The sequence below is a fragment of the Rhamphochromis longiceps genome, linkage group LG5 (assembly GCF_057381845.1).
Source record: "Rhamphochromis longiceps isolate RC_006_pf linkage group LG5, R_longiceps_female_GT1.1, whole genome shotgun sequence".
Classification (NCBI taxonomy): domain Eukaryota; kingdom Metazoa; phylum Chordata; class Actinopteri; order Cichliformes; family Cichlidae; genus Rhamphochromis; species Rhamphochromis longiceps.
Window position 1 is genome coordinate 33,888,581 of NC_140561.1, and position 18,293 is coordinate 33,906,873.

Consider the following 18,293-nt stretch of genomic DNA (forward strand, 5'->3'; position numbering starts at 1 on the left):
GAAAACACCTGGCTGGAAAAAGTTAATATGGGCATGTGCAATGAATATCAGCGCTATGTGGCCAGAAGTGTGATAATATAATTTATTTTGTGTAATAAACGACTGCAAGGATAGATGATTACAACAAATAGATGACTAATACATAAAAGTAATACATAGATGAATAATGATGATGAGTTAAGATGCGTAATCATGGGAACAAGCGGGTTTACAAACGGGAGCAGCTGATTAGCATTAGAAAAGCTGAAATAATACCTCAGCTGAAGCCGATTGTACTAAATGCACTAAATGTGCACTGTTACAAGAATATTTTTCTTTCTATTGTTTTCTATTATTTTAAGTTAAGCAGGACAGAGTTCTTTTAAAGAAAGATTTACTTATATTCTCAAAAGTTAAGCATGACAGGCTTCTGTTTAAGAAAGAGACCTGTTTTACTGTGTTAATGTTGTCATTTTGAGCTAAAAATAAATGGCTAAATGATCATTTGTTTCACATGTGTTCATATCACAAAGAATACACATCTACTTAAATCAAATTCAAGTCAAAGGGTTAAAAAAAATAATTTCACACACAAAAAAAGAGCTAGAAAATTCACCACACTGGGAAGGGTGAAGACAACTGGGTCGCCCGGCCCTGGCCACGAGGTGTCCCTTATTTATTTTTCAGGGAGTTGGCAACCCTAATCCCACTGTAACTTTACTGCAAGGCTGGAACTGGGACAAAAAATCGGCCCGGGCATTTTGACTAGAGACGGCCCACCAGGATAAAGATTGAATATGTGACGTCATTCAGGGGTAAAACCGCAAAGGATTCTGGGAACTTGTGGCAAGAGGTACTAAAAAGAAACCCAAAAAATGGCAAGACGCTGTTGTATTATTAACTGCAATAGCCGGTCGCATGACAGCCACGGGAAGCCGACGGGTAAAGAGATCGTTTTGTTTTTTTTATCCGATTACGTCGTTGAAGAGAAATTTTTTAAGCCATGTTTCCGAAGTAAGAGCCGACGGATGGTCTGGATATACCAAATATAACGTCCCAGAACACTCCAGCTCACAGGTTAGTCTGCTCCAAGCATTCCCACAAAGGTCAGAGTTTTGTAGTAGTTAATGCGTCATTTTTCTTAACATAATTGGTGATATAGGTTACAAGCAAGTCTGGCGCTGAACAGAAATTGTCGCGCTATGCTCCTTTATTTATTGTGCATAAATAGTGAATTGTCCTGACACAATATTGCGTTTCGCTTCTGTTATTACCATGGTACACTGACAAAAACATATATTTTTATTCACAGGATAAAAAAGTTGTTTTGTATCACTCATTGTCCAGTACGATTACAACATACAATATTATTGTTACTGCTACATTTCTGTAATGCTACCAGAAATTATTTCCACTACTAATTAATTACGGTTGAGCTCAAAGGTCCTATTAATAAACGGTTAACGGATGTGTATTTATGACGACGATATGTGAGACTGGTAAACTTACCTTTGTTCATACGATGGTCTTTCGTTCTACACGGTGCATTTCAAGGTCCTGTACCCATCCGTCGGTAAACTGTACCTGGGCTTGTTGCAGTGACCTGAAGTTACTAAACTTCATGAGTGTATGCACTCACTCCAAGAACCGTGAAAGTTGGGCAGCACACTGACGTCTTTTGTCCACTCTGTGTGCTAGTAAGGGTCTGACCCTTTCACTCGTATCTTTTCTTTGTCTTTTCGTCGAGTCTGTCTTTGTACGGACCAGCATTGTTCTCCTTTTGTTTTGTACATTCCTTTTTTGTGCGGCAAAGAAAAACAAGAAGGTATTGGAACCGGAGAATGAACGTTTTGCGGTGCTGCAAATTCTTGCATTTGATGCAGTACTTGGATTGTTTTGCCACGAGTTCCCGGCATGCCTTGCGCGAAAATCACGTGATTGCTAAACAAGGGGGAGGGTGCATCCGGCCTCCTCGGCTGTAATAGGTCCAGCCCAGAGTCGATCATGACCAATTGGCCAATCCAACACCTTTTATTATATATACCCTTCCTAAAAAAAAAAACCAAATCCATCGGCCCATAAAAACAAAAAATCGCCAGCGGCCCACCGGGCAAATGCCCGGTATGCCCGATGGCCAGTCTAGCTATGCTTTACTGTATAAAGAGCTAATATTTCCAAAATGTCAGGAGTAGTTATTTATTACAACAAGTGTTTGTGAACTAAAATCAAGAATGTGGGATACTGTTTGTCAGTGATTTGAAGAGCCCAGCACCTGCAGGGAAAACCAATTCTGCAGGGGAGACCTACCTTGGCACTTGTGCAGGTGAAGCCAAAGGGAAGATATGCTTCACCATATTTTCTAGTCTTTGGCTTAGAATGAAGTTGGTTTGGAAACATATTCAGCGATGCTTCATCTCCTGCTTTGCGTTTGTGTGGGCGCCCCGTGCTAGCAGTGTCCAAGCGTTGTTTTTTCCCTTTTCATGCCCCCCGCAATGACTCTGCGCCCCCCTTAGGGGGCGGGCCCCACACTTTGGGAAGATCTGGTCTAAGCAAACATCTGTGGGATCAGAACTCTTTGTTCAAACCTTTTTTTTGTTGTTGACTGGATCTGTTTGCTGTGTCTAAGTAAATGAAGTGAATGTAAAATCAGCTTTGTGACGTTCCTAAAAGGCTCAACTCTTATCATCTAATTACTTTTTATGTATATTCTTTTCCGGTTCATGTCCTTAGTGTCATGTTAACTTTTCCCACCTCCAACTGTGCTCTCGAGAAGTCCAACAGGTTTTGAGAGATTTCACAATTGCACTCAATCTTGCAGCGAGTCAGAGGGAGAACATCTGCCAAAACGAGGTGGCCCGGAGCTATGCGGACCAGTTTACTGTTGTAGATGAAAAGCGGTTCTTTTGATGAATAAGAGGTGAGCCTCTTGATCCATGTTTCCCTCTGGGTAGTTTGACACATAGGGACACATGTTTTAAAAGGCTTAAGTGGAATTACGATGTCATCCTTTCAGTCAAAAGCTATGACTGTGTGATATCTGTGATTACTTTAGTCATCTTCACCATGCTGAAGTGACAGATAGGTAATGTAAAGCTTCAGAAAATTACAGTATTTGTTTTTTTAACCCTTCTGACAAGATATAAGATCAAATACAAGATAAACCTATGTTTGGTAGGTGTTAGGACTACCAATAAGATGTGCTGTTGTCTGTTTAGAAACATCCACCCAACCACAAAAGACAGAGACTAGTTTTGTAGCAGGTTTTTTTCCATTGCTGAATTTCCCTGTAAGTCATGTGACAACTGTAATGTGAAAAAGCATAACCACAAATTTGATCAGTAGCTCCATCAGCGAACTGACTTCGGCGCAGTGGTTAGCACCTTTGCCTGACATTAAGAGGGCTCTGTGTTTGAATGTTCTCATCTCCTGTCCCTTCTGTGTGGAGTCTGCATTGATTTCCTCTGGGCACTCCGAGCTCTCCCCACAGTGATATAGATTACTTTAGGTTAACTGGTGATTCGGACTTGGCCATAGGTTTAATGCAAGGTGGATGAAGAGTTTAATAACACAGACAAAAGTGCTGCATGAATATATATGAAAAGGCCAAATATGGCTTGGAGCATAATGTTGTCAGTAAGACTAGAAAGTGCTGTATAAGTGATTGCAGAATAAACAAGCGACAAACAACTACTTTCCTCTACATCATGAATCACTTGGCTTGGAAGTGCTGTTTTACTTTTTGTTTTTTTCACTGCTGCTTTTGTTGGGTATATGAAAATTAGAATATATGTTCTATGACTATTTGTTGGAACATCTTTAGTGAGTCTTGGGTTATGCTGCCCTCTTGTGGCAGGCTGCAGATTTTTTGTGAAATCATATTAAATGATGAAAATCATTATTAAATACACTGCTAGTTGCGGTTTATAAACGAGCCCCTCTCATTAAAGATATTTAGATTTTTTTCCCCTTTTGGTTTGGATTTTTTTTTATTACCGTGTGTCAACAATGCAAAAGCAGAAAACTAAGAATCCCACTTTGTTCATCACAGCTGACCACACTGTGGTCACAAAGGGTTTGACGTGGTCGGCAACAATACCCAGGTACACTGCATGCCACGAAAATAAAGTATTTGTGATGACTGATCATAAATGGTTTGAGCATCTCCCAAAACAAATAATTGGTGTGAAGCCAACCTGTAATTTTGTCCTCCCCTTAATTCATCTGACAGCCAGATAGAGTATAAAAACATGACGCTTTAACACCAACATATAATTTTTGTTCAAAGTGGCTAAACTTTAATTTCCACATTCACAGTAATCAATCTCTTTATGCTAACAGAGGCCATTTTTCTGCACACTAGACAATTTAACCTTTATACCTCTCTATAATGCCACGTCACTTTGAATGCTGGACCTTTCCCTGCAGGGTATTTCCGCTTTCTCATTCATATCAAATTGCACCATAATATCCATGTTTATGTGCAGCATCACTTGTTTTGGTCCGGCGATGAATCTAACCTTTGCGATTAATCTTTGACTCAGACTCTGTGTGTGCCTCAGTTTTCCGATGACATCTTTTATTTTTGCTTGAACAGGCACTACAGTTGGAAAATTACAGCACTATGCTAAATGAAAAAAGAAAAAATCAAGAAAGCCCAGCATGAGCACTAAACAGAGAGACAAAAAGAGGAGTTGGAGGTGCTTGAGCGTTTTAAAATATGCTTTCCCATCCTTCAGGAGTTTCACAGTGGATGCTGCATCTGTAGCTTTTCCTTTTTCCTTTTCATTAAACTTGTAAATAGTCCCATTCAGCTTCAAATATAAAGATACATTGAGACAGTAAAGATGCTGTAGTGTTTAAATTTATATAATCTTCAATCAGTCAAAGAGCGTCTGTGTGTCATGTTGGTGTAAAGTGATCTTCATAAGCTGGAGTCAGATTCTCTGGTGATGAGCACTCTTTCACTTCATTGAAGGCGGCGGCTGAGAGTTTTTGGAGTGGCAAGATGGTAGATTTTGGTAAGGCAGTACATATTTCACTCTGAATCCAGTGTTAACAGAGGCAACGCTTAAAAAATAGTACACAGAGGCATTAATACGACAACAAGAGACATTTCCCTTCTGGATCCCGTGGAAATGAATTTAGTTCATGCAGCAGAAAAGGCGACTGTCTCATCAATATTTCAGAGACGGATCCTCTTTCCGCTTTTCACATTGGAGCTTTCTCTAGCTGCATCAGTAAAAGAACACCTGCCTTCCTCACTGACAAGAGAGCAGTCTTCACCAGTAGTAAAGCAATCAAAACCACGTATCGCGGGGCCACACACACACTCTGAATTCAAAATATTTAAACAGAAAGACACAAAACTGAATACAGTCTGCACAGGTGCTAATAATGCCCACAGCCTAGGAGTATTAATTTAATCAAAATTCAGTTGATAATTTGGTGGAAACTCATAAAGGCCATGCACTGCTTCAGTTCAGACAAGATGAGCAAGCAGTGTGTGAGAGCATCAGCATGCACCTAATCACGGAGCTGATAATGCCAAAACACTCACATTCACTCAAATCTCCGCACAAAACAGCTGCAGCTTTATATCTCCAGACAGGTTTTAGCTCGTGCTGTTGACGTTATTAACACACGTAGATGAAGAGAAACTTGGTGGAAGGTAAAAGTCTTAAACAGACACACTGCTGTTGAAGGGCGGGACAGCGGAGGTTAATGTAAACAATCCTCGCAGTGTCTGGTAGAGCACATATTTCCATTTCAAAGACAAGCTCGGCTTAGAGTGGCTGTGGTGTGCGTGTGTGTTTTTGTACTGATGGGGAGCAGTCTTTTATCTGGTTTCAAAATGCTAATTCAGAGACATGCTGCAGAGTGGAGCACGAAAACAAGTCAAGGCATTAAAGAATCAGTTCAGCATTCTGGGAAAATATGCTTCTCGCTTTCTTGCAAACAGTAAGATGAGAAGATTGACACATCTCTCGTGTTTGTATTCTACATTAACTCAAAACCTCTAAATAACCTCTTGTGCTATTGCAGCTGGTTTGATTCCAGCCAGAGAAACAAATCCTCTTCGAGGTTGCGTAAAATCTGCCAAATCATGCTTACAGAGCAGCCTGCTGTGGCGACCCCTTGTGACAAGCCAGCCGAAAGTAACTTTTACTTTTTTTGTCTGTGGTTTGAGGAACTGGACGTATTGCATGTATAAGCTGTGTGTTAAACCATTGTAAACTTTCACAGGTGAAATATGAAGCCACTGCTTCTATATTGCTCAAGCCTTTAAATCATATAAGGGCTTAAATTCATACTATCCAGCTGTTTGTTAGGTGGCATCTCTTGGTGCCTTTTGGAGCATTTAATGAAATTATCTGTTGAACATGGCTCACTATGTGGTTAAGTGCACTAATAGCCTGTCGAAGAAGACTGGATTCTAGTTTTTCTCAGGTTTTTATAGGTAAGCAACAGGTTAACCTGCCAACCAAGGTAGCTAGTGTTAATTCCAGGAGAGCAGTAACCACTGAAACAGCCATTAGTATGTTGTTAAAAAGCACTAAGCTGAGATGAACACTTTATGTTTGTAGCCTTCACTTTGTTCCAACTTAAAAAGATGCAATTTGGAAGAACTAACTTCCACCAGAGAAGAGAGTATTTGTGGAGTAAAGGGGCAAAGGTTGACAGAGTGGTTGCAATTGCTGACAGTTGCCAAGGGTTCAGTCACACTAGAGTAAAAACAGGACAGCAACCTACTTTTCACTAGGAAAAAGCAGTGGTTGCCTGGTGGTTGCATTTCATTTTTCAGGTGTCAGAAACCAACTGAAAGTACAGTGACCAACTGGTTGTATGCAACGCCGCCAACTCCAGTAGCTGGCCACTTTCGATTGCATGTAGACTGCACAGGTTGAATGGTGGAGGCAACCTGACTTCACAGTCAGACTCAGACTGACTGCAGTCACTCTGAGAAAGTTTAGTGAATTTTACAAATAACTATCATCTAATTAATAAATCCAGCCACACTGCAACAATGTTGCAATCAATCTGAATCTGGTCTTTAAAACAACCACTTCAAAGGCGACAAGATCACAAGTTCACTGCAGTCGCAAAACCTTTTGGGAGGCTTAAACCACTGCTTTCCCTAGTGTGACTGTAACATAACTATATATCTAATTTGCTGAGATTTTAGCCAAAAGATATACCTATCTTTTTTGAGTTTGAACAACGAGCTGTTTTCAGACTCACATTCAAGCAGCATAAATCTTCTCATCTTGTCAGTCAGGACGAAAGCGAACATGCGCATTTCCCAAAATGTCAAATTATTCCTCAAAGGCTAAATGTGTAAATACTGAGAATGAAAACACTGTACTCAGTGAGGAAAAAAACTGTACAAGCATCCCAACTGTTAAAAAAATATATACATGAAATGCGCAACGCACAGCTCATTCTCGCTATCCAGGCACAGCTGACGTTACCACATCAATAATACAATGAGAGAACATCTTGTATGGCGTGTTAGCGTCACAACCGGTGTCAAACACAGCTACACACGAAAGACACAATAATATTTTGCTTCAGTTTAGGGCTGCCACGATTAGTCGACTAGTCACGATTATGTCGACTATTAAAATCGTCGACGACTAATTTAATAGTCGACGCATCGTTTGAAGCTTTGTAAGATCACAAAGGACGCAGGAATGAGTAGTAGGATTTAAGGGTGTAATAACGGACTGAAACAGAAGATGGCAGCACTGCATGTACAAGGATGCCAGCTGCCGTTAAACCCCGAAGAAGAAGAAGCTGTGTCCCATAGCGCAGTTGTCAACAATGGCGGCAGCTAGTTAGTTTTAACTTTACTCTTATTATTCTTTCTGGGTCACAAAATAAACGTTTAACATATTTTCAGGCGAGAATGTAGCTGTGTAAACCTCAAATATCTGCTCAGTTTATCAAGACACCACATATTTTCAAAAGCTCTCCGACGTTTTCGGAGACGTCTGTTACCCACTAGCTCGTTAGCTAGGCGGGGGCAAGGCTAACTAGAGCCGTGAGAACACCGGACTCCCGGCAAATCGTTTTCAAACCCACCACTGTCTTTCGCTACTCAGGTTAAACATGATATATAAGTCACTTAGATAACTTAAAATGTTATTGTTTGGCTTTCTTTAGTATTTTATTTGTTTCTGAGTAAATCGGTTTGGCTAAGATTAAAGTTATAGTTTTTGCACAGCTAAATAAACTTCAAGCAGACAGCTGATCGTCAGAAGTTTGAGACGCTGGATAATATACTCCGGTGTCCTGTTATATTTTAGAAAGCAAGGAGTTTATTAAACTTCATCGAAACAATCTGCAAATTTCATTAAAAATTAATAAACTACCATCTTGTCTTTATTTTTAGTTAGCACAAACACTTCAAGCTGTAAGCTAATGATAGTTATATAAGACCAGATGCTGCTGGTGCAATAAGCTGTACGCTGTACGTCCAATGGATGATGATCTGATTAGTCGACTAATCGCAAAAATAATCGGTGACTAGTCGACTATCAAAATAATCGTTTGTGGCAGCCCTACTTCAGTTGCAGTATCTGGAGGTGAAGTGATCCTGAACAGATTGAGCTGTCAGTCTTCCCCACCATGAGTGCAGAGATGAAGACAGCTCACTGTGCCTGACAGGAAGAGAAGGCTTTGATTTGATTTCAGGTCTCTGGCAATGTGCAGTTATGACCGGACGGTTCAGTCTGGGTTTGATGAGGAAACGTCCTCAGCTGGAACTTCTAAATTGTCTCCACGTAATTGGCTGGGTAAAGACCGAGCTTGCCGTTGTCCAGGCGACCTTTACACCAGCCCTGATCATCCTCATCCTCCAGTTTCGTCAGCTCATCACCTTTAACAGAGGAAGAGAGTCTGAGAAACAACGCCAAAGTGCAATAAAATTACATAAACACTGCTGATCTCAGATAAAATAAAAACTTGCGGCGTCATGCAGGATCCTCAAAAGCTTTTCCAGTGGTTTTCATAACATTAACCATTTTGTCTCACTCACCAACTCTGAAGCTGAGCTCGTCCTGCTCTTGGCCATCATAGTCATACAGCGCTCTCACTCTCACACCTGTGCCCACATCTTCATCGAAGGGGTTCATCCCTCCGTTGGTGTCGTTGCCTGAGTTCGGGGCTGTCTGGTCCTCATCTGACCACTCTGTGGAGGCTGTGTACGGCTGGTTTTTATCGTAGCTGCTTACACTGAAAGAAATTTTTTTCACAAACAATACAAAAGGCACTCAGAGGATGATGTGGATTAGGATATGCATTAAAGCACTGATAACTGGTAAGCTGTTACCTTCCTCGGTCTACAGCGTGGTCTCCTGCTGTTGTAACATGAGTTAGCATGACTACATCATTTCCTTTCTTTGACTTTTCTTTCTTAGAGATGTTATGGACAAGGTCTGGGTTGTATTCCTGCAAAAAAACAAAACAGAAAAAGATGGAAAAACGGTTTAGATTTGGATGTAATAGATTTAGAGTTGGATTTCATATTAATCATATACATCTTTTTTATTATACAATCTCATATATATTCAGGGATATGCTGAATATAAACATAACTATATATAGTATTGTTTTTTCTAATATGTAATAAATATTTAACACCCTGCTTCATCCATATACCGGTACTGCTTTATAAATCGTTATTTCTCTGTAATGGTCCACCCGCACACGTGCAGCCTGTTCTAGTGTTTAATTACCTCAAACTGTGGCCAGTTCATGTGCATGCCGGGGCCGTGAGCGTTGCTGAACCACTTCAGATCTTCTTGTGGGCTGGCTGATGTGATGGTGCGTTCAAGCTCTCTGTACACTGTAGCATAACTGTGAACAGAGAGTGGGGATTTGGTGAATGGGTAATGTTTACATGATTGCTGTCTTGTTATCGTAACACTTTCAGTCATGTCAGACCTTTGGTTCTCTGTGAGGTTGAGGTGGCGTTTGACATCCAGCAGCACCTCCCTGAGGAAACTCAGCCTCTTCTCTTCAAACTGCTGGCACTGGTCGAACACCTGCTCCATGTTCTCCATGTATGAAGGGGTGCATTTACTCAGCTCATCCAGAGCCTTCTCATACTTCTCCTTAGCCTGTGTTGCAACACACACGGACATTACATGATTAAAGAATCATTCCAGAAGCAAAGCTCTTCACGGTCTCATGCTTCCATGTATAAACCTCTGGCATTAATATGCTAATCGTTGCAAAGTACCCTTGGCACCGCTGAACCATGGCATCAGGCATCAAGTATTTATGCCTCTTAATTTTTATTTTTTAGTTTTACTAAAAATCCATCCATCCATTTCTCCATTTATCCAACATGCAGCCTGTGGTTTCAACTTGCCTGCTTTTTAATTGTTGTTAATTTTATCATATCGTATCACACTCTCTGCAATGTTTTGGTTTTAGGTTAAATTGCTTATCTGTGTCTATTATCTGCTTGTTTTATTATATTTTCCTGTCCTCAGTCACTTCTGAAGCACATTTAGCAACGTTACCTAGCATGAGGTTCAGGCAAGGTTACAAATAAAATTTGACTGATCAGAAATTGCTTCTTGTCATGGACAAATAACCAAAAAGAACAAAGAAAGCATCCTGCTTATTGTAGTTGATTAATTTTGGCTTATATGTCTGTGGCATACTACTCTACTGATGTCCAAAAACAGTTAAAAAAAATCATATCCCTATTGACATTGCTCCCTTACAATCACCACACACACAATTGGCTGCTTTATCACGGCACCTGAACCATTATATGAATGGAAGTAGTGGCTGGTACCACGAGAAGAACGCTGCATCTGTAAATTACCCTGTGAATGTTTTGATGCAGCACCTCCTAGAGGCAGTTATATCAGTGTTTCAAACTTTAGGTCCAGCCATTTTTGAGCACTGGCATTAGCCTATTTGTTAGTTGAAATTAATAACACTGGTCCTAGATTAGTGGTACAATGTCAGTTTAATTCTGTTTAACTGAAATGGTTCTGCTCCAGAAGTTCTTCTACTTCTGGTGCCAAAGAACCAGTCTCTAACTAATGTCAGCTTTCTCCTGTCTCCTGTTTTAAGCTCCACCCCCCCCCCCCCCCCAAAAAAAAAAGAAAAAAACCACCAAAAAACCCCAGATAATGTGACTGAGCTGCTTTTAAAAAATGATTACAATTATTTATATTTCAGTCTGTAATAAGATCAAAATGGCTTGGGGTGACCATTGTTTTAGTTTTAATAACACACGTATTCCACGTGTTCATATAAGTTTCATTTATGGAGTCAATTTGAAACGGACTAATCTTGAGAGAACAGTATCAAATGTTCCAGCACTGAGGCAGTAAAATGAGACTAGAGTCCATGTCAAGAGCAGTGAATGAGAGTTACTGACTGAAGGAGTGGCATACTGTCACATATTAACAATGCTGCACTGGCTCCAATCAGACAGCCTTAAAATAGCCTTATTTGCCTTTGGCATTATTGCAGAAAATATCTTTTGCATAATGATGCTGGAGCAGCGGCAGCTGATGTTCTCACCTTCTGTGAGTCCTGTTTACATTTGTCCACTTTCTCATGGAGTTTCTTCTGCTGATCAGCTGCCACAGATGACTCTCCCTTGATGTTGGCCTCTCTGGTGGTAGCCAGCTTCTCCTCTTTGCAGGCCATGTGGTATGTTTTCTTGGCAGCCTCGAGCTGAAGAAGGAAATTCAACATAAACAGAAGAAAGCAGTATGTAATCAAACTTTGAAGATTTAAAACGAGTCCTGGTAAAGTCCACACTCCCTCACCTCTTTCAGCTTTTTGGCCCATGGTTTCTGAGCCTTCTTGAAGCCTTCCTCTGCCTCTTTGGTTTCCTTGAATCCACCCATCATTTGTTTGTGGTACGAGTCTTTCTGCCAGTTCTTCACTTTCTCAAAGTCCTCATTGATCAGGTAGTTCTTTATGTCCTGATGGAGCTCGCTCACGTTCTCGGCCTCTGTCATCATCGCCATCCAAGCTCGTTCTACTGTGCCGTACTGAGGCCCTAGTGAAAGAAGGAAGTGTGGGTAAAGTATCAAAACTTTATTTGACATGGACTCAGATCTGGGGGGTGAAAGACGACACTGAGAGCAGAAGCCTAGAGGAAGGATCGGTCTATTCCCTAAAATCTATAAATGGGTATTGAGGAAAACTGTTCCCATATTAAATGCAAAAGATGTCTTTCTGTTTACTGCACTTTGAAGGCAATTTGTAAATAAAGACTAGTAATGTATCTCCATGTTAATATGAAATACAAACCCAACCCTGAAAAAGTTGGGACTCTGTGTAAAATGTCAATTAAAACATAATGCAATGACAATGATTTTAAAATTTCATAAGCCCATATTTTATTCACAATAGAACAAAAAATATCAAAAGCTTAAACTGCGACATTTCACTATTTCATGAATAATAATAGCTGATTTTGAATTTGTTGGCAACAATTTGTCTCTGGAAAGGTATCTGGTACTAAAAAACAGTTGGAGTAACTAACAGCAGATCATTAACATGAGTATAAATGGGTTTTATTAATGGAAATAAAAAAATACCTCTGCAAGGCAGAGTTTCATAGAATTAAAGATTGGCATCGATTCATCAGTTTGCAAAAAACTACATTCACAAATTATGAAACAAAGTCAGAATAATGGCCCTCAACATAAAATCGCAAAGATTTTGAATATCTCCCGTTTACAGTACATAATATCATTTTATATAAAATCAGATATTATCAAAATGCACATTTTATCAATTTAAACACTTGATACGTTTTCTGTGCTCTGTCTTAAATAAAATATGGCTTCATCAGAACTGCAAATCTTTGCATTCTGTTTTTATTTTTACAAAGTATCCAATGTTTTTTGGAATTGGGTAAAATGATCTCTCACCTTTGTCTACCAGCTGCTTCCATCTCTTGGACCACTCGGTCAGTTGCTGTGCGTAGGATTTCTCAATTTTGGCACGCTCTTGGATGCAGTTCATCAGATCATTGCAGAGCCGATGACCATCATCAATCCGCTTCACCGTGCGTTTGTAGTTCCCAACCTTATATAAAAACAAATAAACATCACAGTGACATTCAGGTTACTCACCCAGTATTTATACACAACCAAATCCCAACTGTTGCCTGATGGCATTTAATTTTGTTGTAACAGAGCAAGTACTTGATGGCAGTGGGAAGGAAAAACTATTTTTTTGAACAGGAAGAAGTGGGCTTGGGGAGGAACAGCCATCTGCGGTGGGGATCACTAATGATTATGTTCTTAAAATATTCGTGTTCTGCCTCATCGAGGTTCTTGGAAGAAAATTCATCACCTAAGGCTTTGAGCTGTGAGATTTAGTTAATTTATAATCAGTTCAGACCAACAGCTTTCTATGAAAAGCTGCTAGTCAAAAAAGGCTGCAGACATCTTTTAGGTATCACAATAAATAGACTGTTAGTCCAATAATCCTTTTTACACAAACTTGTCAGTTAACCGCATAGCAAGTGACACAAACTGTTTGCTGGCTTAAAACATCCTCAGTCAAGCTTGTTTGTCCACCTCAGTTTACTGATTTGGTTCACTGATTAGACTATCTGAAGTGAGCCTGAAGTGGATGATGACAAACACAGCTGATCAAGGACGGTCCAGTGGCCTTGAGCATAGTAACCCCACACACGTCCCAGCCAATCGGACAAAAGTTGACTTAAAGGGAGGGGAGCTAAAATAGCTTGTTTCAGTCACAAAAAGGGCTGCACAAAGGCCAATTATATGATAAATAAAGATTATTCTAAACTGCATTTTATGCAAAGTCACTCTGGTAGGGTCCAAGAATAAAAACGTGTTTGAAATTTGCACAGTAAGTCTCCTTTAACTTAAATGTGTCCTAAAATGTTCAAATCAGGACATCAGAATTCCCATAGCATCACTGGGTTATTAGGACCCATACTGTGATTTCAGATAGTTTTCAGATACCCCCTTTGTTTGTAAAAACTACTTTTCACTAAAACTACTTGCAACTGTGGACCAATGTCACACGGTTATCTGCTGTCATGTCAACTGTACACATTTGAATAAATGCCTAAATATATATATATTACAAAACAAGAAAAAAAATTGTCTCAGACTATCTCCTAAAATATGGGTCTTTTCTGGTTCTAGCTAAAGCTATATAAAGGATTGGTATTAAAGTGATAATGGATTTACATGACCTGTGTACTTCTACTGTTATTTGGTGCACCTTGAAAAAAAACCCCAAAAGCCTGTCGGTGAAGCAGGAAGGATCAGCAGGGAAATGGCTGCTGCTGCTGTGCAAAGTTATGCAATGAAAGCAGGGGATGGGTTAATGTCATATAATGTACAACTCTCCATGGATGCAGGAGCAGCAACCTCATGGAGAGCTCTGCCGAGAGACAGAGCCCCTGTGAGAGAGAGAGAGCTACACAGAGGCTGAACCCCAGTTTACTGGCTTCATTTTACACTTTTAGCAGGACTGCATCTTTGCTGAACAGGCACTAGATGTTTACACTTAATACACCTTGAAAGCAACACCCAACAAGCCTAAAATCGGAACTAAATGAAAGCAGCTGGGGGGAGCAAATGATTGCATTCCAGACCAGGCCTCTGCTGGAGCAGCAGTGAGCTGAGTCAGCGATCAGCAGGCAGCACTGCAGCAGCTCCACAGCAGTAATGCAGTGGCTGACTGTGATAAAGTGACTATGTGCTGGAAGCAAATACCTCTGCTCCTCCACCTGACTCCCGAACATGAAGAGACATGATGAGGATAAAACTGAACCGAGTCTGAGAGGAGATCGAATATAAAAAACCCGAATGTATGAAGTCTTCTGTCTAAAGCGCCTCCTGAGTACATTCATCAAACAAACTCCTGCATCTGAACATAAAGCAACAGGACAGTCTGTACTGATGAGGTGAATAATTTCAACAGCAAATTGCTACCTTACCACCTCACCTGAGTCACCACCTCTCATATATAATGAATGAGCTTCTTGGCACTAGTTTCTCAAATTACTCAGGGCTGTTTTTGCTCAGGAAAGGTTGCAGCTGATGTAATCTTGTGGGAAAAACCCAGAACAACAAATTGCAATTGAAACAACAGACAAGCAGAAACCATTAATATTTACGCAGAAAATCGCCTACTTCCAGCATTTCAGTTTTGACAAAATGGTGCAATCCTTCAACTTAGCAGATGGTACACTGAAAATCTTTGATCTGACAGACAGATGAAATAAGCAACAAACAGACCATAGGAAGTTGTGCTGGAAATTTCCTATTTTTCATATACAGAAAACAACAGATTAATCAAACAAAGTAAGACTGATCTACAGTGATAAACTATCAACCTGTTGGGACCAATAAACACAGTACCTTTTTCACTGGCATGATCTGGAATAAGGTGATTTGTCCCACAGATAACTCATCCTCATCCCATCTCTATTAATCCATCGTTTGGACTGCCTTTGTCTATACTGGTGCCAAATTCAGAGATTATAAAATCTTACTCTGACTTGGCTGATAGACATGGACGATGAGCCAATCACAGCTTGGAATGCTACCATTTAGAAAAAGCCCCCTGAAATAGTGTTTTCTGAACTCAGCGTAACCCTCCTGTTATTTCCGATTCTGCCCTGCATTAACCGCAGTTTGTTCATCTGGTATCCCACACCCACTGACTCACCTTTTCCTCTTCCCTCATCAGCTTCTTTATAAATATGCTGGTCAAATTCCACTTGCATTGACAGGTCGTCCAAGATTAATGTACAGTGCCAGGGAGCTTTTATCTTTTCACCCCTCATCTAACCCCTTCATTGCTCTTGTTTGCAACATTTTATGGTAAAGTGAACTGTATTTACCTTTAATTTGTGTTTATTAGTCCAAAGAGTCAGTGTAGGTAGGTACTCATTCATTACTGTGTGTACATGCTCTTGCTATGTTTCATGTGAAAAAGGCCCATTTATTTTCCATTTAACAAAGATAACCACAACTCAACAAACTGTCCCCTCATGCCCTAAGTGCCTGGGCTGATCAAACCTTTGAGGCCCGCGGCAGGCTCTGCCTGCACCCCGGAGGTTTTGCTCTTTCTGTGGATTGTTTTAAAAGGCAGCTAAAGACACATTTGGTTTATAAGCTAAGCATTTTTATTTTAGTTCTTGTGCTGATTTTATTTGTATTTTTTTCCTTCATTTTCTGATGAGCATTTTAATATATGGTGACACATTTCAGCTTGATGTCTCATCAGGATCACAGTTTAGCAATCAAACGGGTAAATGGGCTGGCATTTATGCACCACTTTTCTAGTCTAATGGACCACTCGAAGTGGTTCAAGAGCACTCTCGCGTGCACAGTGGAGGAGTTGGGTTTGAAACACCTGATTAATGGCGGACTCGGTCTACCTCCTGAGGAACAGCTTTTTAAGGTGACTTGTCCACAAAGATACACAGGACAAAAAAAAAAAGACTACTGGTGAGGAGTTCTTACACTTTGAGAGCACAGGTTGGGCCAACAATGAAATATTTCTGTTTTTCCTTTCATTTTAACTGTGCCATAATACAAGATGTGGCTTGATAAATCGAGTCAATCAGAAATAATGGCACCAACATAGAGTAATTTGTCATGCTGAGGAAATGTGTGCGTCATTTTCTGATCTGAGTTTGAGGCACCCGCAGCTCAGTGATCCATTCCAGTCGATAAATCTGTTGCTATGCGCAGTGGCAAGTACTTGCCTGATTTACGTGCAAATCTCCAAATGGCTGACAAATGAGGCCCTGTATCTTTCTCTCAGATAAAGTAGGTTTACTGAGAGTTCATTACTAGGTCGTGTCACTTCCCAGCTAAGTTTAATCTGTCAAATGTTGCTCCTAGCTGTCTCACCTCCCAGAAACTGTCTGTGGTCTCCTCCAGACTGGCGGACTCATCGTAGGCTCCAGACATGGTCCCCGATTTGGCAGGGTGGCTTTAGGCTGTGGTAGTCTGCAGCAAAATAACTCTCCTTATGCACTGTAAGACAAGACAAGCGCAGAGGAATGTAAAACCCTCTGATGTGTGAGACACATAAAAACTCAGTTCACAACTCTTTTAGAATTTATAAATCCGATTAGAACAAATCCAGCATCTGCAGTGAGATTCACTAAAAAACATTGTTTAAAGCAAAACCAATTAGTAATAGTAGCATAATATCTTGGTAACAATATGATAACCTGCTAGAAATAAGAAGGTAATGTCTGTGATTTTATAGTTATAGTTATATTTGGGACCGTGTACTTATTAACTTAAACCATATCCTATTAGCTTATTTGACTAACAGAATAAAAACTAAGGTTGCATAAAAGTAAGGTTTCTCAAAATAGCTGACAATTATTGAAAATACTGATAAAGAACTAGATGTGGTTAGTTATACTGTTACTTAAAGTATTCACCCAAAAATTAAGCACTCCAGTTTCAACAGTTTAGGCGAGAGTGTTAGAGGTGTGGTGTACTCAGAATATAGCTATCCATCCCTAGTGAATTTTGCTGTGGTTTATTTCTAATAATACACATTAAATATTCAAATGTGTTCCAATATACTATTTTGGGCAGAAAAGAAAAAAAGATAAATTAATTATTTTACTGTATACACAAATTATAATAGTGGATTTTTTTCTTTTTTTTTTCTTTTTAATAAGGCAATCCGTATCTCTGAAATGGTTGCTCAAAGACCTGCCAATTACATCATGCTTGCTTTAACATTATTCTTCTTTCAAAACTTCTCATTTACATGCAAGTGGGCAGTCTGATGCTACTTGCTGCAAGAGAGGCTGGATCTTTGGACGGTTAGAGATCAGTGAAGAAGACGGCGCAGCCCCCCTACAAACCTGAATTGGATAAGCGGGAGAACATGGATGAGATCCTATTTTTGTATACTGGACATTTGAAATATGCATTCCATGATCACTTTCCTTCCTACCTGAAATATTTTTACCATGTTACGTGTTGTCATCCAGATATAAAATATGCTGTGAAAGGTGGTCCTGTTCATTAAGTTTGTTTTAAAAGGTTGTTAACATGGAGTAACAGGTGGGTTTGAATTTTGCAGCATAATATTTACATTATTGCTTTTAAAACCAGCAGGGTGTTGGGAATCTATGGTAGAATAAATTCAATAAATATAATATAGTAATACTATCCAATATGCAAAAAAATTGGTCAAAATTACATTATTATTACGAGGTTATTACAATTTAAACTCTGTATAAAAATGTGAAGATTACCTTCTTATTTCTAGCAGGTTATCATGTTGTTACCAAGGTA

General features: G+C 39.8%; 1 protein-coding gene across 1 annotated transcript in view; it reads right to left on the minus strand.

Moving 5' to 3' along the window:
- Nucleotides 1-4,281: 4,281 nt before the first annotated feature.
- pacsin1b (protein kinase C and casein kinase substrate in neurons 1b) overlaps nucleotides 4,282-18,293 on the minus strand; it is a 38,650-nt gene continuing 24,638 nt past the window's right edge. Inside the window, exons 2-10 of the mRNA XM_085407325.1 lie at nucleotides 16,878-17,003; nucleotides 12,897-13,053; nucleotides 11,781-12,016; nucleotides 11,530-11,685; nucleotides 9,925-10,100; nucleotides 9,717-9,837; nucleotides 9,311-9,429; nucleotides 9,017-9,213; nucleotides 4,282-8,857 (exon numbers count right to left, since the gene is read on the minus strand). Of these exons, the coding sequence (XP_085263451.1) occupies nucleotides 8,748-8,857; nucleotides 9,017-9,213; nucleotides 9,311-9,429; nucleotides 9,717-9,837; nucleotides 9,925-10,100; nucleotides 11,530-11,685; nucleotides 11,781-12,016; nucleotides 12,897-13,053; nucleotides 16,878-16,937 (1,332 nt within the window). The 5' untranslated portion in view covers nucleotides 16,938-17,003 and the 3' untranslated portion in view covers nucleotides 4,282-8,747. The remainder of the gene's footprint in view (nucleotides 8,858-9,016; nucleotides 9,214-9,310; nucleotides 9,430-9,716; nucleotides 9,838-9,924; nucleotides 10,101-11,529; nucleotides 11,686-11,780; nucleotides 12,017-12,896; nucleotides 13,054-16,877; nucleotides 17,004-18,293) is intronic.